We start from the raw sequence: 23,039 nt of genomic DNA, 5'->3' as shown, positions 1-23,039 counted from the left end.
TACCAATACCAGGTAGTTTTTATCACTATTGCTCTGTAGTACAGCTAGGTGAATTTTGGGAAAGTGTAGGAAAATTGGAAAAATTGATTAAGACTTAAGAAAGCTAGCTTTAGCATTTGTTCTCCAGTCTCTCTATGCTTAAAATTTCAGGGCTTGACTGACGTTCTGTCTGGATCTGTCTGAAAGGCCGGATGAACCTAGGTCATCAGAAATCACCATGTATTCCTGCACCTGTTCTGGAGGCAAGTCTCTGGAAGCAGTGTCAGGTGAGGCAGAATCAGGCAGGGAGCTGGAACAGCAGGTCCCTGAGGATGAATCTTGCCAGAGCTTCATCTTGGTGTTTTATTCTGCAATATAAATCTTACAACCAAATTTTTATTACTATAAATATATTTATATAGATTTTACAAGATCTGTTAAGGATGAATTTTTTGCTCTTTTTTAAGCAGGTGAAAGACAACTGTCTTTTTTATGAGTTAATTTGATCAATAACCAATAGTAATAAATCTTCATTCATGCCATGTGAAGAATGAATCTTAAGGATTCTGTAACCAACAAGGTAATTTTATTGGTAATTTTAGTTGAAGTTTTTGCTTGAGACATTTTTATGTCTAAGCCAGTTTCAGGGCTGTTCCCATGTGGAAGAATCAGCAAATCCTGTTACCTGCCCTGTTTGGTCTTCTTGAAATTTTTTTCTTGTCTGTAGCCAAGATCTTCAGGGGGTCTTCCCCATCATATCTGGTCCATATCACTTTGGAAAGGGTCCAAAGCTTTTTCTCCTTTCCTGTTAACACAAATACAGAGCCTCTCTCCCAAATGTACTTGGTCTGGTAACCTGAAATGGATTGGTTCAAATTAGCAGCCTCCTTTTAATCCAGGCTTGCTTCATTGTGACATCTCTCCCAGAGGATCAGCAATATCAGTACCACTGAACTTATATCCACTTCACCTTGATAATCAAAACAACTCAAAGCAGTTATGGCAATCTTAAACAATTATTATTATTCATGGAGACAGGGCTTCTTCCCTATCTCTGGCTTTATTCTTTTTGTGTGTTTGTGATCAAAGATCTAAATTTATTTGTTCATCTATGTATGCATACTTAAAAATAATTAGTCAATTTTTATTTATTCCTTCCTTCTGTGGAGATTAACATTTCTATGGATATATAAAATTATATCACCTTTCTCTTTATATGAATTGAATTAATACCCTTTCCTAGTTAACTTCAATTAAATTCCTTTCTATTTACTGTATAAGCCTATTCTTAGGCTAACAATGTGTCATGTGCCAGGCTACGCAATCCCAGAATTCCCATGGAGCCCACATTCAAAGAACCCAGTTGCTTAAGATAGCATTGACTTCTTAAATTTCCATTTATTTCTATTCTTTTTATTTGATTGCAGGAAGCATGCAATCTTGCTCTCTGCCCTCTGAGCAGCCTGTCTCCATGCACAGCAGGAGCTCAGCACCACTGAGCCTTAAGCTCTCTGAGGCATCTAAGAAGCCTTTGAGAATGCTTCAGACTGGATCCTGAGCCTGCCAGTGAGCTTTATCTCCAATTGATTTTTAAGAGTGAGTTCTTGCTTACACGTTGGATGGCATCTGTTGAAGCACCCATTACATTTATGCATGTGCATGCATGCCCATTTGGTATGATAAAATGATTGCAGCATTCATTCCACAATATCCAAGCAATTAGCAGTTCAGTTTAAATTGGATGACTGTGGTTTTCCTTTGCCTTCAGTTGTCTTAGTCATTCCCTAGAGGGTCCCTGGCATTTCAGCCATACTCCTTCTTATCCTCATTGTATAGAGGCATTCCCGTTTCCCCTTGATAATGATAATCTATCACACCAGGCAATATAATCATTTCCTTTTACCTGTTGGTGGTGTAGGAGCAGCCAGAGAGCCTGGTGGCACTGCCACCTTCACTTCTATAATTATTTTCCCCAATAGACTTATTTCTCAATCTTCTTAGATCTGCATTGATTTCTTTCATCAATATTTAGTTTGAAATTATATTATACAGATTTTGTACATTTATTTTAGTTCTCTGTGTTAAATATATCATGTTTTGGTGATATTGTAAATGGGACTTGTGAAAACATTTTAACATAGACCATTCATTACCAGAATGTGAAAATATGACTGACTTGTAAATTGCCCTTTCAGTTTTTAATGACTTTCTTGAACATATTAATTCTAGGATATGTAATATGTATGTTTTTGTGTGTGTATATATATATGTGTGTGTGTGTGTGTGTGTGTGTGTGTGAATACACATACGCACACACATATACATTTTGAGGCATTTTTTTGAGACAAGGTCTCACTATGTAGTATTGGCTGGCTTGAGCTCATAGGGATCTGCCTGACTCTGCCTCCTGAGTGCTGAGATTAAAGCTATGTGCTCCTGTGCCTGGTTGCACATGTTTTTTTTTAAGTTTATTATTTTTTACAAATATGTATATATATATATTTATACATACATACATATATGTATATATTTATACATGTATATACACATATACATACATGTATGTGTACATATATTTATATATGTATATACATGCATACACATATATATGTGTGTGTGTGTATGTATATGTGTGTACATATATATATGACCAAGTATAAGTTTCTCCAAAGTTCAGAAGAGGGCATCAGAGTTGGAGTTGTAGCAGTTGTGAGCCACCTGATGTGAAGGAAGAAAGCTCAGGTCCTCTGCAAGAGCAGTAAGTGCTCTTAACAGCCGAGCTGTCTCTCTAGTGCTACATTGTATACATTTATAACTTTTCTAATGTAAATACTGAAGTCACTAGGTAGACTCGGGTTTTTATACCTTCCCCTCTATATCTGCCTCTCATGTGATTTTCTGTACTTACTACATTAGCTAGTGAACAAAACTGAACGAGAAGGAAAAGAGTGAACACCTTTGTTAAGAGTCTCCACTTTGGGCAAGAAATAATTCTAGGATAATTTTGTTAATGCTATTGCTCAGTTTGAAGAATTATCTATCATATGAAAACATATCCATGGTGAATACTCATGCACCAAATCATGGGGTCCTCAATTTCATGAAACAAATACTAAAGGACATAAAAGACCACAATTGAATAAGACCCCAAAAGGGTACTATGCAAAACTGGGTATCTACCTGCAAAGAATAAAATTAGGTTTGTTGTCTCTTGTCCCGAACAAAAGTAATATCAAACTGTTTTAAATATCTCAACTTAAAACTTGAAAAGCTGAAGCCACTAATAAGGAATACTAATAGATAGGAATTTGAGAACAGAACCCTAATAGCACAGAAAATAGTCTCAAGATTTCACAAATGTGCTTAAATGAACTAAAAGCCTTCTGTGTACAAAGGGATCCAGAATGAAGTGATGACCTACAGAGTGGGGCAAAATCGTTGCCAGCTGTACTTCAGACAAGCTATGTATGTGTGTATGTGTGTATGTATGTATGTATGTATGTATGTATGTATGTATGTATGTATGTATGTATAAATAAAATCAACTCCCTAAAACACAACTACCAGGTCAGTAAACTGATCAGATACTTCTCAAGAGAAGAAATAAAAATGTCAGTAAGTATTTTCACAGTGCTCAGCATTCTTAGCCATCAAGGAAACACAAGTCCATTTGAGAACAACCCATCTCTTTCCAGTAAGAATGGCTATCATCACAAAGGAAATGCTGGCAAGGTATGGAAAGAGGAATCCTTAGTCATTGTTGGTGGGAGCGTTAACTGGGGAAGCTACTCTAGGAATCCCTAATTTCACAAAACCTAAAAATATTATTACCATATGACCTAGCTAGACCACTTCTTAGCATATACCCTAAGGACTCTACACAAGAAATATTTATTTATGTTTATGGATGCGCTATTCTCAATATTAAGTAAGTAGAATCAGCATAGATGTGTCCATCAACAGATGAATATATAATACAAATGTGATACAAGTACATAATGAAAAATTATTCAGGTATAAATTTTTAAAAATTAATTTATTGCTACATTTTTCTTCTTCTATATGGATCTCACTTTTAACATGTGTGTCTCTGAATTTCTTAAAACACTTCGATGTTTTCTTGAAGCAAATTGTTTTGTAATTTAAGGTCAGACACTTAAGCATTTGGTCCATTTGGATTTTTGCAGGCAATGGAAGATAGGGTCCAGATTCCTTTTTTGTGTATATGGATATTTAGTTTTCCCAGCATAATATATTAGAGAAACAATTATTTTCCAGTGTGTACTTTGGCACTTTTCTTGATATTTTTTTGAAAAATTTTTAAATTACTTATATATATTTTTTGTAGTACAGTTGTTGTCTCCCTCCTGGTCTGCCTTCCCACAGTTCCTCATCCCATTCCTCCTCCCACTGTCTACAAGAGAGGCTGCCTCCCCTCAAATCCCTCCAGGCATCCCCACTCCCTGGAATCTTAAGTCTCTCTGGGGTTAGGTTCCTCTTTTCCCACTAAGGCCAGACCAGGCAGTCCTCTGCTGTGTATGTGTTGGGAGCCCTTAGACCAGCTCATGTGTGCTGCCTGGTTGGTGACTCAGTGTCTGAGAGATATCAGTGGTCTGAGTTAGTTGAGACTGCTGGTCTTCCTGTGTGGTCACCTTCCTCCTCAGCTTCTTCCAGCCTTTTCTTAATTCATCCACAGGAGTCCCTGGCTTCAGTCTAATGGTTGGGTGTAAGTATCTGTGTCTGTCTCAGTCAGCTGCTTGTTGTGCCTCTCGGAGGATAGCCATGCTAGGCTCCTTTCTGTAAGCACACCATAGCATCAGTAATAGTGTCAGGCCTTGGAACCTCCCCTTAAGATGGATCCCAAGTTCTGCGGTCACTGGACTGCCTTTCCCTCAGTCTCTTCTCCATTTTTGTTCCTGCTGTTCTTTTAGACAGGAACAATTCTGGGTCAGAGTTTTTGACTGTAGGATGGCAACCTCATCCCTCCACTAATAAGTGGATATTAGCCAAAAAAGTACAGAATATCTAGGATATAATCCACAGAACTAAAGAAGGTTAACAAGCAGAAGGGTCCAAGTGAGGGTCAATCCCACTTGGGAGCGAGAAAGGAGCAATCACAGGGGAAAGAGGGAGACAGGGACCTGGGTGGAAGAGGGCAGGGGGAAGGGAAAAGGGGAATGTGATCAGTGTGGGGGTCAGTGGGGGAGATAAGAGAGAAGCCCTGAGGGCCAGCAGAATGAATGGAAATATGCAACCTCAGGATCGAGGTGGGAGGAGGGGGAACCTCTAGAAAGTACCAGAGCCCTGGGAGGTAAGAGACCCTCAAGACTCAAAGAGAGAGACCTTAGATGAAATGCCTAACAGTGGGGAGAGGGAATGCATTCTTGAGAATTATTTGTCTATAGATGTTATGGATTTCCTTCTGTGATCTGCTTCATTGGTGTGTACCCATTTTTGCGGCACTGTCGTGTTGTTTTGATTACTATATCCTTGCAATGTCATAATATCTTATTAGGTCTTCAAATTTTTTACTGTTTTGTTTTATTCAAAATTGAATAGCTAATTGACATCTTTAGTTGCTTCTTTGTGAATTCTACATTTTCCCCTATTTTTATATAGAGAAAGCCATTGGCAGTTTGGTAGGTCTTACGTTACCTCTGTTAATTGCTTGGTTTGACATGGATAGTTTAGCAATATAGACTTGACCAATCCATGGATATAGGAGAACTTCTCACTTTTCAAGGACTTGTTCATTTTTCTTCATCAAGATTTTGTAATTTTTATTTTAGAGATCATCCAACTTCCTTTATTAAATATATCACTATATACTTGATATTCTTATTTTAGCTGACTTGAATTGGCATGTCTATTGATTTCTTGATCAACAAGTTTGCTACTGTTCTATAAAATTATATTGGCTTTGTTGATTTTGTATCCCACAAATTTAGTAAATTCATTAATTTTAACAAGTTTGGTTTTGAGAGGAAAGTTAGTCCTTTTTTTACATATAAAACATGCCATTACTGATGAGTACTCTCTCATTTCCTCCTTCCATTTTGTCATTTTTCGCTGGATAGGATTTCAAACCCTCTGTTGAATAATAGTATGAAAATGGACATTAGTTCAACTCATGCTTTCTGAGTAAAAATGTTTAGCTTTTCTTTATTCAGTATATTTGCTGTGGGTAATAATGTATAAATTTTGTGTTAAGGTACATGCCTTATAATTTTAATTTATTGGTATTTAAATGTTTTACCATGAAAGGATGTTGAGTTTTACTAAATGTTTTTTTCTTCGTCTGTCAAAATTATCAAATGGCTTTTGGCTTTGATATGATGTATTACACAATTGGAATTTCTAAGGCTTTTATATTTTTGTTTGTTTTTATCTTGGTTCAAAGAAGATATGAATAGCCTCCTGTGTCGTGAGACTTTTATCTCCTCTCATGAACGGACTGCTTATACTCCCTTCATACTGTTGTTACAGAAGTTTATAAAGAATTGTAGAACAGCTCTCTTACTCTCTTACTCTCTTGCCTCTAGCTTCTCCTCGCCCTTCCTTCCTCCCTTCCCTTCCCCCTCTCTCCATGTGGTCATGGCCAGCCTCCACTTCTCTCTCTCTCCTCTTTCTCCACCATCTTCTCCTGTTTCTCTTCCTACCTTTGCCCTCTGCCCTTAATAAACCCCCTCACCTTTGGAAAAAAAAAGAATTGTAGAACAATTTCTTTGGCTGTCCATCCACCCAATAGCCCTTCCTCTGCCACTCAAAAAGGCTTCTAAAGATATCCCAAGATGTTTCAGTATAGCATGAGCCATCCAAAAATGTTCAGGTTCTTAGGAATGGTCATCTTCTTCTTTTGTTTAATTGATCTTATATCTTTTTATTAGTAGTAACTTATTTTAGTAACTTGTTTTCTGTTCACATTGTTTTCTTTGAAAAAAGATTTTGGGAGCTTCAATATTTTACCTTAAAATTATGAAACTTTAAAAGTATATTTTATTGTAAACGTCTAGACTTATATTTTTTGACCCACTGATGATGATAAAGTTTCAAATACTTGGAACTCATACTGACCATGTGACCTAAAAGTCATTGTAAAATGATGGAGTCCATATGTGCTCTTTGATAAAGAACATACTCTTCTATTATTGTGTGTGGGTATATATATTCTTTATTCTGTCTTATTAGTTATATACTTGGGCCTTCTCTGTCTTTCGATGTGTTTCATGTTGTTTGCTCTATTCTTGTAGAGTGAGACATGTATTGTAATCTCCATGTCCTCTCAGGTAGACTCCAGGGCTTCTAAATACTTGATTCCATGGAGGAAAAAAAGCTTTATTTTTTAAAATCCACAATGTTAAGCATTCTTGCCTTGATGTGGTTGTCAATCCACACAACATGTTCATAGTATAAGACCAAGTATGCTTCAGTCTACTTTATATCTAATAACTCTGAATGGATCTTGTCTACAAATGACGGATTTCTATAACTCCATGGTCCATAGCATTTTTTTAAATGATAGTAAACGTCTGTCAAAGTTTAAATCTTTGTATTTAAAGAGGAAAAAAGTCGAAGAAACATGAAATACCCTACAAGTGTCTTTTGTCTACATAGAACTTACAAATGTGGACTTTTCTGTTTCTCAGACACTGAAACAGTTTTCTCTGAAAAGGAGCTAACTCAGTTGGCTCAGATTCGACCATTAATACTCAACAGTTCTTCATTATCTGCCCTGAGGGATTGTTTGAAAATGCTCCAGAAAAAAGAAGAACTTGATATCATCCGTGAGTTTTTGGTAAATATGTTGGTCTAAAGAAAAGTTTATAATTTCCTTTTTCTGCTACAACAAGAAATTTTCTTTCTTTTTCTTCTCCTTCTCCTTCTTCTTTCTGTTCCTCTTCTTCCTGTTTTTTTCCTTTACTTAGTACATTGCTTGTATTTTTAAATACCATATCTTTAAAATAATAGATATACATGGTAAAAATAATTAAGTAGCATAAAAGGCTATAAAGTATAAGGTATTCTCCTGTCTCTCCCTCCCATTGCCCTCTGGGGCCTGTGAGCTATTGGCTTGGTATTATAGACTTAAAGAAGTGTTGGCCTGTTCTTTACTCACAAATCTACTTTGTTATAGAAACTTCTCTATAACATACAATTTTCACTCATATTACTACTTTATACAGCTGCATTTTTGAGTTAATCGCATGTCAAATATCTTCATTTTTTGAAATAGTTCTGGGAAATTTAGCTTGTTCTACTCTCTGCTTTTTTTTTTTTTTTAACAGCAATCATTCTTTGTTTGCTTTTTTTATATGTGTCTTTTTAAAGAACAGTTTTTTAGAAAGAGAGTGTTTTGTGCAGTCAAATTTTGACATTTGTTGATCATGAGTTTTGTTGATGATGTCATTTCTTTATTATAAGATACAAAATTATCTTTCCATGACTTAAGCATTGCATATTAACATTCAGTTTTTACTCATATTTTTGCTTATTATTTTTCATATAATAAATTATTCCTTTTGTGATATGTGTATATATACATATGTACATACACAACATATATAGTATATTTAGCCACACATGTGAGCACATGCACATGTACCTATTTACCATGAAGGAATAACTAATTTTTAGTAGTGAAGTTCAGTGATCAAAGAACTTTTGGATTTTTACATTATATCCACTTTTTAGTAATACCTATTTCAGTCTAAGAATATAATTATTATTATTTTATATTTTCTGACACAATTAAAATGTTTTTTAGTATTTTAAGTTTTCATTCAGTATCTAGTTAGTATTTAACTTGATTTAAGGCTTTTAGAAGAAACCACTATTGTATATCTGTGCATTTGTCTTAAGTCTCCTGAATTTTACTTAATTTTTTTTTTAATTTTTGGTGATAAATGATGGCATTTTATCTTAGATTTTTAAAAATTGATTTTATTCTTCAGGCACTGGTTCTATATTTGTAAGCTTTGTCATATAGTAAGACTAATCTTCATTACCATTGTGTGATTTTTTTTTTGATTTTTCTTTAAGATTTTTTTTTCTGGACTGGTTTTAGAATTGACTTTTAGAAGGAGTAGAAGAAACTGGCTGTAGTACCCTGGAGCTTGACACCTAGGCAAGCACCTTCTTAGCATGACAGCAGTCGTCCCACTTATTTAAGCACTGGTGATTAAATATTGGATACACAGAAATTAGCAAAGAACATTCAAAATACACAGAGTCTCAGAATTTATCCATATATATTAAGCAAGGAGGACTTGATGCTTCCCAGTCTCTTTTGTGTCATTGGTCCTCTATGTCTGTGAGCTCCACATTACTGGTCTCAGTGAACTGTAGATTAAGCATATTTGACAGTATGTTGTATCTGTGTTGAAGTGTTCAGATTCCTATTCTGCCTTTCAGAAGTTTGTATGTAGAATTTAGATTATATTGAGTGTAAGTGATTGGAAGATCATTTTAGTATGGGAGAAGTGCACAGGTCATATGAAAACACTGCCCCCCCATTTATGTACATGCTCTAACATTTATAGATTTTTATTTCCATAGGAGTTCTGGCACCAATTCATTGTGGATAGCAATGGATGAGGAAACAGATTGTTTCCTAGTTTTATCCTGTCTTGGAGCTAGAGCAGATGCTTGGTGCTCTTGTTACTATGCTGTGGCTGGAAGGACGCCCTTGACCACCCTTCGCTTCTCCTTCCACACGCATTACGTTTCACATAGTCACTTTGCTGACTGACTAAGACCCATGTTAACTGTTGCTCACTTTCTTGGTGTTTTCTTTATGTATCTTCAGACACAATTAGACACTAACACTAATACTGTTGTTTCTGTAAGTCACATGATATTTGGTTAAATATTCCTTATTAACTGCTTAAGAATGGGAAAGTGTTTCATTTTGTATTCCAGTATCTAGAACTAGCTGCTTGATAAATTCTCTGTGAATTCACACTTGCTAAAGAATTTCTTGAAAGGAAGATAATTCTTTTGGCAGTAACCCAGCTATAATTTTTCAAGAAGTAAATTGTAAGCTTTCTTGCAGCTTCTTGTTGAAATATTTCTGTTATAGTTGTTGTGTTTATAAAATGATAATGGTGTGATTAGAAGCTCATAACTAAGTATTTATTTTATTTTTCATGAACAGGTAAACAGTAATATTCAGGGAGAAAACTATCTTGAGAATTTAACATTTTTTTTCAAGTGACTCATGAATTTATTCTCTTAACATAGGATATTGTATTCAGTCCTTATAGGATGAGATTCTAGTTTCTCTGGTTTATTATATAACATTTAATAGCAGGTTATACCATATGGAGTTTGAGGATAATAAATGCCTAAAACAAAGGGAGATTTTCATTCTTTTGAAATAGTAAATACATGGCTTTTTTTTTTAATTTTTGAAGGAGTTAGAACAAATGACTCTGCCTGATGACTTCAGTTCTGGGAATGAGCTACAGAACAGAGACAAGAACAGATACCGAGATATTCTTCCATGTAAGCGGAGAGCACTTTATATTATTTTCCTGTTAACAGTAGGGAAAAGGGAAAAGCCTACTTTTTGCATGACAAAGTTTGAACTTCACCATGAATAACTCTAGTAGTTAGCACTGGATTACCTGGGCATAGTCTGGGAAATGTGATATCTCTTCTGACAACTGTCAATGAACTATTTACACAGCCCCTTAGTCTTGATTACCCATCTAAAACATCTTTCATTTAGTATCCTAAGCCTGGCTACCTTCCCTGGCAATTTGTTTAAACATTAAAACACAATGGGGCTTTTTAAATCCTCTGCCCTAGACATTAAAGCTAACTTACCAATCTGCTACCCAACAGGCAGCTGCTTTTTGATGATATCCAAAGGGCTCTACTCATGGCTTCCCTACACTGGTGAAAAGTAGACCAATTTTCTTTCCCTCAGTGTATTTGCTCACAGCATTTGTCAGTCTCAACTACCCCAAAAAACAGAAATCAAAATACAATAACGCAGTCTTAACGGAAACTCTCTTAATGGATCACCTCTTAATATAATCATCCACTGTTCAAGCCAGAAAGCTTAGTCATTTGTTATATGCAAAAAGTGCTTGCAACTTCTTTTCCTTCCACCTCTTTTATAACCCCCGAATCCCCTATACTTCTCTGTTGACATTGCTGTCAGCCTGGACTGAGTGTCTCTCACCTCTCAGCTGATGTCTGTCTTCTTTCTTCATTGTGTCCCTTTCAAACAACTACTGAAGTGACTTTCTTACAACGTAGTCAGGACATCCATCTGGGTGTTGTCTTACATGGCCTTCTGGTACTGTCAACGGTGCCGTCTTCCTTGGTGTGTTTGTCTCTAAAGCTACTCTAGGTTTCTCTTCTTCTCTCCATATTATTAAACCTTGAAGTGATGCAAGAACTACCTTCCTTTTCTGCTGTGGTCATCCCTCCATCTTCCATAGCTCATCAGCCTAACCTTTGTTGTTTCCTCAAAGCTAGACTTGGTGATTTTCCAAGTGTTCTAGTATCTTGGGAGTGAGTACACTTCCTACTCACCAGATTATGCTTTAGTGTTTTTCATTGTTCCTCTAAATAAATTTGAGAGTAGTACAAATAAAAGGGGGACAATATCTGCCAAGACAGAATAGATACTGTTATGTTTTGTTAGCTCATTCAGATTAAAATGACTTTGGTTATAAAGCAGTGAGCACCTTCTCAAGATGGTTAAATCATTGCATTCTGTCATCTTCTGTGAAACAGTATGAAACTCACTGTATGTATTTCTGAAAATCTGGTCAGTGGGCCACTATGCAACATTTTAGCAGTGCAAACAATTTGGTGCTTCCCTGAAAGGTCAAAGGTCTCATATGTTGATTTTTATCCCTTCAGTGTGCAATTAATTACTCTTCAAGGAGACTGAAAGTAAACAAGGTTTTAAAAATGATCCTCTCAGGATTATAAGAAGTAAAAGGCACACCTGAGTTAGTGAAGAACACATGCACATGATCCTCTTCCAGTCTGTCCTGTGGACACGGACTATAGAGATGCAAAATGGTTCATTTAAAGAATTAAAAATAAGGAAAATTCTCCTCAAGTTTTTGCTTTACTTAAACTGTAATTCAACCAAGTTCTATTTTAAGATTTGCTTACTCTATAACACAGTCTAGTCTAATCTGAGCAGCAGCCTATGAACATGCCTGGTTTCTTCATCACACATACAGAGTAAGTTCTGAGGACACATCAAGAAAGCCAGAAATCATTTATTTGCCCTTGGTTCAGTTAGTTTTCACTTTGCAAACCCCATCATGCGCACATATTGTTAATAATACAACACACTGTTAGAAATATCGTAACATGAGTTATTTCAGTAATCACTGTGCCTTAGCTGTGAATAGTGCAAACATAGCAAGTATGACAGCTGCCACCTTGGTGTACAAATGACTGTCAGTAAAAGTTGGACAGCATACCAGGGCTTCACCTGACTTCTTTCCAAATTTGTTTGTGTTGTATGAACAAACGGCAGAGCATGCAGCTGTGCTGTCCCTTCATCTCTCAATGAGAAGCCTGTGTGGCATCCTGCAAATGGTAACCAAGAGAGTTGACCCACAAACACAGCAGTCAGTGGCAGCAAAATTATGTACATATACACATACACATACATATACACATACATATAAATATACTATACATTTATATTCTTCTATGGATAAACTTAGAATTGAACACAAATGCTCTTATAGAATAAATAGCTGACTTGGAACATGTGGTATTATTACCAAACCTGGACCTCTACTGCTGTACCCAGAAGGACTTGCTGAGGGATGACTTACCAAAATGAAAGCATTGAGTGGTTGGAGTGGTTAGGATGAAGGCAGCCTAGGAGACATATTCTGGCTAGAGGCTTTACATTACAGGAACATTAGGGTAGTTTCAGAACAAAGGAAATACAAAGGGGAAAATGATATAAGCAAATCCAAATGGATGAGGGAATATGACAATCAAGGCACAGTAAGAGGCTCACCCTAAGTTATAGAGCAAAAAAAAAAAAAAGCAAATTCTGTTTAAACTGAAAATGAAGTTTTAAATTTTGTGTTTTTAATGTCTTAGGGTCAATATGAGTCTTGGTTTCATTTTTTTCTGTATATTTATAGTCAACAGGAAAGTTTTTAAAGCCTTGACAAAAATTTTAAGGGCCCTGAAACAATCTATTTTTTTCTTATTGATTATTAAGATATTTTTGCAACTCCAGCTTACATAGTCATATTTATGGCTTTGTACCATCATGCAAAGCAATGAAGGCCTTTATTACAGAGATTCCCATATGGAAACACAGCATATTGCATTTACTTAACATTTTATGACTTCAAAATCATTTTAATAGCTGTTTAGTGAGTGAGAATACATTATATATCAAGTCTCCTGCTTCAAGGGGAGTACTTTTTTGTAAATTTGTCTTTGGGTCAAGACATAATCGGGACGGATAATTGTAGTATCTTAAATTTCTGAGTATTTTTTGTAACAATGTGAGAAGCCAGGGAAGATGATAATATGTGAATTTAAGGATGGCAAAAAATGTGGAAAAGATATTTTTTCAAGAAATGTCCTGGTCAACTTTATATAACAACAGCAACAACAACAAAAACAACAACAACAATGAAAACCTTTCTAACCTTTACCTTTTAATTTATATAAAAATGAACTTAAAATCGATCATAGAACTAAATATAATATTTGGGACTAGAGAGATGGTCCAGTAGTTAAGAACTCCTGCTGTTCTTCCATAGTACCCAAGTTCAGTTCCTAGGACTCATATTAGATGGCTCACAATTGCCTAAAATCCCCGTTTCATGGAATCTGATATCTCTTATCTTCTGTGCATGTGCACATACACACATGTGTACACACAGACACACACACACACACACACACACACACACAAACCTCACAGGTGGCACACACACAGGCATAAATAAATACACATAAAATGGTGTCTTTAATTAAAAATATGAAAAATTACAACTTTTTGGAGTTAAACCCAAGAAAAAATTTTAGCATCATTGTATTTAGTAAAAATGTTCTCAGTAGGATACAAAACTTTGAAACTGCCAAGGGAAAAATAATTAGACTTCATCAAATGTTTTAAAAAATTGCTCTTCCAAGTATAGCATTCTAAAACCAAAATGGCAAGTATCAGGCTAGAAGAAATTTAAATACAAAACTTCTACTTGACAAAGAATATGCATTTATAATATAGTAAAAATTTCTGTAAGTCAAAGAACAATAACCCTACAATAAATGAGCAAACAATCTGAGAAGGCATTTTGAGGAGGTGTATGGATGTCATTAGAAGTAGTTTGCTTTCAATCGGCAAAGCCCAGAATTCACTTCATAGTTTAAATGCAGGGATAGATCAGCTTTTGAGTTCTGTCATAATGTAGTTCAAAGGGATTTCAACCATCTTTCCTTCTATCATGTTTCTCACAGGCTGTTCTGGTGCATAAAAAGTAGCAAACACTCTGGATTTGTTCACAACACATCTTCATGCCAGAGAATGGAAGATCCAACTAAAAGGAACCTCTGTGGCTGAAATCTCTAGGGGTCCAAGTGTGTAGGCCATTTTGAAATACTCCCTTTTAATGGAGAAGAATAAATTGCTGTACTAGACTTCTATAGCCAAAAAGGAGACACAATGCCTTGGGAGCCTCTGTAGCCCCTTGGAGGCAACATATTCCTCTTTTAGATAGGATTCCCAAGAAAAGGCTCTGCTGCAAATGTGGACCACTGCACATTTGAATACTCCTCTGCTGCCCAGATTCAGCAAATGTAATGGTTGTTAGGAGGGATGCTATTCAGAACCTGTTGCAGTGCTGGGGAGAGCCTTGGGATTTTGGAGCAATGCACTGCTTTCTTTTGGAGAAGCAGGTTTTCAGCCTATTATTGCACCTTACAGAGACTGCATAATAGAAAACTAAGTAGATATTACTTCTCTATCAGCAACCGAGCCATTAAGCTGAGTGTCACAACAGCACTTGCTTATCAGAGAGAAATGATAGATGTGAGGTTCTTCTTGCGTAGACCCTTGACTACTTACTTTTCTATTTCTGTGACAAAGCATATGACCAAGAAAACTTGTAAAAGAAAGCATTTAATTTGGGAGCTCATGTTTCCAGATTAGAGTCCATGGACATCATGGCAACAGGCAGGCCAGTGTGACACTGGAGCAGGAGCTTAGAGTTCACATTTGATCCAAAAGCATGAGGCAGTGAGAGAGTTAGCTGGGAAGTGGCATCTCAAATCTCAAAGCCCACACAGTAACACACCTCCTGCAATAATGTCAGACCTCCTAATCCTTCCCAAACAGTTCCACTAACTGGGGAACAAACATTCAACTATATGAGCCGATGGGGCCCATTCTCATTCAAACCACCACAACCTTGAAGGCACAAGGAAGTTCCATGACAAAAAATTGTCCAAATATCCATGATCTCCATTTCTGTACACTGGTTTGTCTCCTCAGTGTGTATTTATGTTCTTATGAGGAGTTTCCTATGATCAATTGACAGGGGAAACAGGGTTCAACATGGTTCTGAATTGTTTCTGTGGATTACCTGAGTCACTGGATGGCTGCACTACTGTAGCTCATTTTTGAGGCATTTCTGAAGTGTAATGGTGAAGGGAATTATGTCTACTGGGAATAACTTTTCTAGGTGTACTTGGTTGTTCATTTTTCTTGGAGAAATGTTTGGTGGATAAGCTTAGGTGATAGCCAGTGCCTTAACTGGATGGATGGTCAAATCCTTGGAAGGAACTTAGTTGAAAAAGTAATAACAAAGGTGGTCTAGGAAAACGATAGAGCTTTCCATATGAGCAAACTCTATGTAAATCCTATGTCTCACCTGAGTGCTCCTGAAGAGTGACTTCAACAGAGGACAGTCACCATGCAGGTAGGATACTGTCTGGGGACAGCAGTCAGTTTCCCTGATTACTCTGCCATTATTCAATAGCTCATGAAAAAAATAAAACCAGCCTATTTGGCACTCTTGGAGGCTCTGTATGGATTCAGCTTCACAGACTTTTTACCACTCACCGAAAACAACCAGGCTAAACTCAGTCATTGCCAAGTATCTGGGCTTCAAGAATATTGCAGAGTCCTTGATATGAAACCTTATTCCCCGAGGTGGGAGGTTATGTGGAACCACTGCTATCATGAAAGAAACAGTTATTTCTTTTTCTAACAAAAGAGAAATTTATTTGAATTATGGATTTGCCTTCCCTAAGTGCAGTGCTTTTTCTGAATTTACCGTCTGTAGACCTACAGAATACCTTACATCATGGTGCTCCACACAAAGGAACTCTCTTTGTGGCAAATGGCTCGTAGCAGTGACCTTTTCTGTGAGGTTCATATAGACTCCACTATCCTGGAGAGACTTACTTGATATAATGGTTGAATGACATTTCGAAGAAAATTATAGTGCTAAGTAGATGACAGAACCTTCCTGGGACAATATTCTCTAGTTGACTGAACACATAGTACCTGCTGTAGTCAGGATTCAGGGATTCAGGGGTGCACACTCTGGTCTCAGCTGGCACTCTGGGGTGTGGGGCGTTGTACCAGGGCATGAACTACTCAGGCACTGCACACTTAGAGAAAGCTTCTCCCAGCAGCTGTCAGTTGCCAGTAGCACCTCAGCTGGCAGTAGAGCTTTGTGCCCAACTCTCCTCTTCGTGCTGAGATCTGCTCTTGTTGGACTTTGTGAGTCTTGTATGTGCTGCCACAGCCTTTGTGAGTTCACACATGCAGCTGCCTGCTGTGTCCAGAAAACACTCTCCTGTTGTCATCTGCCTTCTCTGGCTCTTACATTTTCATGCACCCTCTTCTGCAGTGGTGGCACACGCCTTTAATCCCAGCACTTGGGAGGAAGAGGCAGGCAGATTTCTGAGTTTGAGGTCAGCCTGGTCTATAGAGTGAGTTCCAGGACAGCCCAAGTGGTAACCAAGACATTGGTGGGGGAAGTTCATGCATAGGTTTAATTTAGGGATGAACATTCTGCAATCTCTTGTTCTCTGCGTCTTTCCCAGTCATAGGTCTCTACATTGATCATTAATTATCTGGTGCAAATATCAGCCCTCTGTTGAGGGCTAAGAGGTATGTTAATATAGGGTACGATGTTAGGTCATTAGGAGTGGATTTAATACTGTGTCCATCTAGCATCATAATAGTCTCCTAGGATCTATAGCTCTCTAGCCTTACGTTTTTGTTCTGATAATGGGGTTCAGTATGGCTTTCATTTTGTGGAATGGACCTTTAATCCAGTCAGAAAGTAGTTGTTTGCTGCCATGATGTTGGCCTTGATGTCTTAACAGTTCTCTTCATTAATGTTATCCCAACTCAATGTCTTTCTGCAAACTTGAGTCTTCCTTAACAAACATGTAATTACTTGGGGATTTGTGGAGCCCAGAAAGGCTGCATATAATGGGACAAGCAGGACAGGAATTTAAATTGAGTAATTTTGGTTTGTATTTGTAAGCTAGATTTTACTAAATTATTCAACACATTCAATCTTTCTTTTTAAAACTAAAAGTGTTTATGTAAAGTAGCATTTGGGATGGTGAGATGTCGCATCAGTAGCACCAGGTACTGCTCTTGCTCCTATTTTGAAATATTTGGTGTCTTTCTATATTTGGCAATAGACTTTTCTATTTCTCTTTATAAGAGAATTCTGTATCGTATGTTGGAAGTCATAGACCTTGTTTGGCAAGTAAGCAAAATGTAGCTGGAGCATTGGTGGAACAGACTGCAGATGTCTATGTGCAGTAAAGCAAGGGCTCCTGAATGGTGAAGATTGCCATGGGACAAAATGCCAGTTTTCTCTCATGCTTTCTGACAGTGTTAGACAAGCCCCATGCTGTTTGGAGACAGTACTTTCAGTAACATCTTTTTGGTCATATACCTTGTTTTGATTGCCACATCACTACACTCAGTGGAAGCTGAGAAAGGTGGACGCCCGGCTAGAATATGGGCATTGATAGACTTCCATTAATACTAGAATTTGTCTCCAAACCATTGTCCTGTTTTGTAAAACTGCTCTCTGTTTTCCTAAACTTACAGATTTCCTGGATTTTCAGGAGAATACCATTTGCTCTTGCTCCTGAGGGTGCATCTGTGCTGTGTTCACTAGCACAGTAGTGGACACCGATAGCCCTTTGGTCTAATGCTGCTGTATCTCACAGAAGTCCTATAGGACAGTGCTGATGGCACTCTTTCATTTCTTAAACGATGCTTTTAAAGTACTCCTAACTGTATATTTCTAAAGTCTTGCAAATAGGTTTTCTGAAGGGATGAATTTATTTATTTTTTTAACATTTTATTGATTCTTTATGAGTTTTACATTACGCACCCCAGTCCTGCTCATCTCCCCATCCCCTCATATCCACCCTCTGCTCTTACAGTATCCCCAAAGTAAAACACACACACACACACACACAAGTAAACAAAACAAAGCATAAAAATCATCTCGTGGAAGCTGTAGTGTGCCATAATGTGTCCCATAGTATACTCCTCTCCCACCTCAAAGTCTACATCATCTGTGAACTGTAGGGGCACATGGAAGGGCTAGTCCTGCTGATGCAAATCTGCAGGATCTCCTTGACACAGGGCAGCAGGATAGCCGGGAGTCCCAGTGAGGATCCAATATTTACAGAGCCACAAGACTGAGACCTCTAACCAGACCAATGACTCATTGCAATGGAGGGATGAATTTAGACTTAGCCCTATTGAAAGTAATCTCCTGTGCCGTTTTCTTTTGAGAGAGTGGTAAAGAAATTCGTGGACTTACTTATGTGAGATGCTTTCATAAAGTCTGGGTAGCATAGCCCACTCATCCATTATTTTTACCACATGTTTCTGTTTCCATAATAGATGATTCAACACGTGTTCCTCTTGGAAAAAACAAGAACTACATCAACGCTAGTTATATTAGAATAGTAAATCATGAAGAAGAGTATTTTTATATTGCCACTCAAGGACCACTGCCAGATACTATAGAAGACTTTTGGCAAATGGTTTTGGAAAATAATTGTAATGTTATTGCTATGATAACCAGAGAGATAGAAGGTGGAGTTATCAAGTGTTACAGTTACTGGCCCATTTCTCTGAAGGAACCTATGGAATTCAAACACTTTCGTGTCTTTCTGGAGAACTTTCAGATAACTCAATATTTCGTCATTCGAATATTTCAAATTGTGAAGAAGTCTGTAAGTCTTATAATGCTGTTTGTAGATGCATGTTTTACAATATAAGCTAGTGTGTTGGAATATATACTGAGGGTATGCCATGTTTGCTTGCTATCACTGGGAAGCCTGCTCTTTTCTAAAGGGAAATGGGGGAGCCATGGATCTGCGAGAGAAGAGAGGTATGGGGAGGGGGACTAGGAAGAATGGAGAGAGGGAGGCTGCTGTTGGGATGTATTGTGTGAGAGAAGAGTTAATAAAAAAACATTTAAAATGTAACTTTTGTTATTAGTAGTGGTGCATACCTTTAATCACAGCACTCAGAAGGTAGAGGAAGGTGGATCTCTGTGACTTCAAGGCCAATCTGGTCTACTGTTCTAGGACAGCCAGCTCTAGAAGAAAATAGAGTAACTTTTTACCTCTTTGTAATCTAGAAACAAAGCTATAAATTTTTACTTCTGCTTAGCCAGACTGTGACTGGAGAGGAAGAAAATGTAAAGGAAACCATGGAGCAGGGAGTGGCTACCAGATGCTTCTGGTCCTGTGATGCACTTTGGTGGCTTCTGCCAACTGTGGCAGACTGCACTGAATTTGTCAAGAGTGCCTACTGCTGTGCTGGATTCTACTGCCACACAGCGAGCAAGGAGACAACTGTGTTCTCCAGTACCTGAGTTGCTGTGATCAGTGATAATGTCAAGGTTCACATGGGATGCTTTGGGAGCTGAGATGGGAAATAGCGTTATCTGGAGTTTGGAAAAAGGATTACTGGAGCTAACATCACATCTGGTGGTGAAGGTCATAGATGAGAAAGGAAGCAGACAATGGAAAAAGACATTGACTTGGATGTGTTTATAGAAACATAAATAAGTGCTCATAGAACAGAAATTTGTGCATTATCAAGGAACAATGAGGGCTTAAGGATGGTTGTAGACAAAAGTGGGGACTGGCTAGAACATGAGATGCCCGACTTCTGCAAAAGAACATGAATTTTATAAGTAGCAATTGGGGCAAAACACTTACAGGTAAGGTTGTTTTGTTTTATAATAAAATTGCCAGACTTATAAGGCATTTAGGCATGGTACTTGTGAAACCAAGAAGATTGAAACCACACTGATCATGCATTAGTAGTGACTCCTGTACAGGAGGTGCAGATCCTTTTGAATGTGTCAGCCAATTTTTTACTCTTAAGTACTTTGAAATTTATCTGCAGCCTCATGATACAGAAGAAAAGTGTTAGTGTAGGATTTGGAAGGCAAACATTCAAATCCAAGCTCTAAATATGTGAACCTTGTGACCTAGTGTATGTATGCCTCCCAGTCCTCCCAATTCTGATCTCTAAAAATGGAGACAAAATAGTACTTTTAGCTTAGGCTGATGTAAGGATTGCAGTAGAGAACCCATGTGGAGTTCCTCGTGTATTACCTAGTGGGAGCGAGTACTGGATCCTGCATCCTGACTGCATTCTTGTTTTTATTGTTTTCATTGTGTTCTCCTTTTTAAAATGGAGAAAAGCTAATTTTTCAGAGTTTTTATAAACATCAAGCTTAGATTTCTGTATTCTGAATGCTCTGTACACCAGTGTGCACTGTGTCCAGCAGCTACATCGTCATGGTTACTATAATAGAAATTGAAATGGGATCTCTAATATAAGAAATCAATAAACCTCTCTCTGTCTCTCTAACAGACAGGAAAGAGTCACTCTGTAAAACACTTGCAGTTCACCAAATGGCCAGACCATGGCACTCCTGCCTCAGCAGATTTTTTCATAAAATATGTTCGTTATGTGAGGAAGAGCCACATTACAGGACCTCTCCTTGTTCACTGCAGTGCTGGTGTAGGCCGAACAGGGGTGTTCATATGTGTGGATGTTGTATTCTCTGCCATCGAGAAGAACTACTCAGTAAGTGTGTGATAAAGCAGATGGACTGATAGTGTCTCTAAACATGCTTCTCACAGCCTGCTCTTACTGAATGCCTGTGATCTGAGCAGCACAGCACATTGAGTGCCCATTACCTTAGGAGACCTCATTCTCACTGGGTTTGCTTCAGGCTCCTGAGAATGGTGATGAGGATTAACATGTCTTACATCAATGAATAGCTAGGACAGTCTAGAGAGTAATGGGCACTCTGTAAGTAAGCAGTCATTTCCTTCCTTCCTTTGTGTGCCACTTATAACTTTAGAATTTCTTTTAGATAATTTCAATGAAGTATGCTTTTTTCAGTGAGCAAATCTGAATACATGCATGTAGATTGCAAAATGCTGAGCTCATAGTTGATGAGGGGCCTTTAGGCTTAACTGTTGATTTTAGTATCTACATTAAATTTGAGTGGTTTTATATAGATTTCTCATCCTCTCAAATACCAGTTGTATTATTTTACATATTTTTGTGATTTATAGCTTTTAACTGTGTGTATGTATGTGAGTATGTGAACATGCCAAGAAGAAACAGAGATATCAGATCCTCCTGGAGCTCGAGTTACAGGTGGTTGTACGTTGTACAGCATGGGTACTGAGAGTTGAACTTAGGTCCTCTACAGGAGCACTAATATATCCCCTTGAGCAGGGAACCATCCTCCCAGCCTCAAAGTCAGTTTTTTAAACATAAAATGAGGAAATAAGCATTCATGAGTATGAGCCAAACATGAGTAATCCCTTACTTTCTCCTAAACTAAGGTGTAAGAGACAGGGTACTGGCATTTGCTTTTTGCTTTGTTAGTGGAGAGGACTCCTGAAGAAGCAGATTTACCTGCTGATTTAAAGTCCTTGGTTTGTGTGTGTGTCATTACAACTTAAATGCCCACATTTCATTCTGTGAAATATAAGCTGCAAATCACATTTGTGCTGTGGTGCTGTGGATTTCTATAGTTTAGAACTAGTGCATTTGTTAGCAATGTGAACACAGTTAACCAAAGTGAAACGTCTCGGTTGTATCCCGTGCCTACCAGTCCCACACTGTCTGACTAACTGTTAGCTATGTCAATAACTCCTTCAACAGCACTGCTGTCATTCCCTGTTGTTAGCTAGTTCCCAAACTTACCAACCTACAGCACCATTAGAAATAGCCATCTTTTGCCATCTATTTACCAAAATTTCAAAGGAAGAAATCATTAGAGCAGTTTTGACCATTTTTGACAACTGTATATGATTTTTACTGTTAGCAATTCAAACACTATTTTGTAAGAAGTCAACTGAGCAGTAATATGTGGAATGCTAACTATCTGCTTTTGCTGGTTTTCTAATCTACTACTCTATGAAATAATCCTTTTGGTTTTGTAGAAATGCTTATTCTAAATGCTAATTAAGATAATTGTCCCTTTGTTTTGTTAGCTAGCACATCTTTGTAAATAATACAAGTGTGGTTTTAGCACATCACAATAATTATTATAAAACATAATTGTATGTGGAAACCCAGCTCCTGGAGAATTTCCTTGATCTCTTTTACTCCTCATTTCTTCTCAGTCATTTCCATTGTATTGTTGTTGTTGTAGATGTGGTAGTTGTTGTTGTAGTTGTAGTAGTTGTTGTTGTAGATGTGGTAGTTGTTGTTGTAGTTGTAGCAGTTGTTGTTGTAGCTGTAGTAGTTGTTGTTGTAGCTGTAGTAGTTGTTGTTGTAGCTGTAGTAGTTGTTGTTGTAGTTGTAGTAGTTGTTGTTGTAGTTGTAGTAGTTGTTGTTGTAGTTGTAGTAGTTGTTGTAGTTGTAGTAGTTGTTGTTGTAGTTGTGGTAGTTGTTGTTGTAGTTGTGGTAGTTGTTGTTGTAGATGTGGTAGTTGTTGTTGTAGTTGTGGTAGTTGTTGTTGTAGATGTGGTAGTTGTTGTTGTAGATGTGGTAGTTGTTGTTGTAG

The 23,039-nt window shown here is 37.4% G+C and overlaps 1 protein-coding gene across 1 annotated transcript in view; it reads left to right on the top strand.

The window, feature by feature from the left end:
• Ptpn20 (protein tyrosine phosphatase non-receptor type 20) overlaps window positions 1-23,039 on the top strand; it is a 45,293-nt gene that overhangs the window by 17,302 nt on the left and 4,952 nt on the right. Inside the window, exons 6-9 of the mRNA XM_028789134.1 lie at window positions 7,626-7,774; window positions 10,392-10,482; window positions 18,887-19,221; window positions 20,882-21,097. Of these exons, the coding sequence (XP_028644967.1) occupies window positions 7,626-7,774; window positions 10,392-10,482; window positions 18,887-19,221; window positions 20,882-21,097 (791 nt within the window). The remainder of the gene's footprint in view (window positions 1-7,625; window positions 7,775-10,391; window positions 10,483-18,886; window positions 19,222-20,881; window positions 21,098-23,039) is intronic.

Source organism: Grammomys surdaster, unplaced genomic scaffold (genome assembly GCF_004785775.1).
Source record: "Grammomys surdaster isolate TR1022 unplaced genomic scaffold, NIH_TR_1.0 125789, whole genome shotgun sequence".
Taxonomy (NCBI): domain Eukaryota; kingdom Metazoa; phylum Chordata; class Mammalia; order Rodentia; family Muridae; genus Grammomys; species Grammomys surdaster.
Note: the sequence above shows the minus strand (reverse complement) of the source record. Positions and strands in the feature narration are given on the sequence as shown.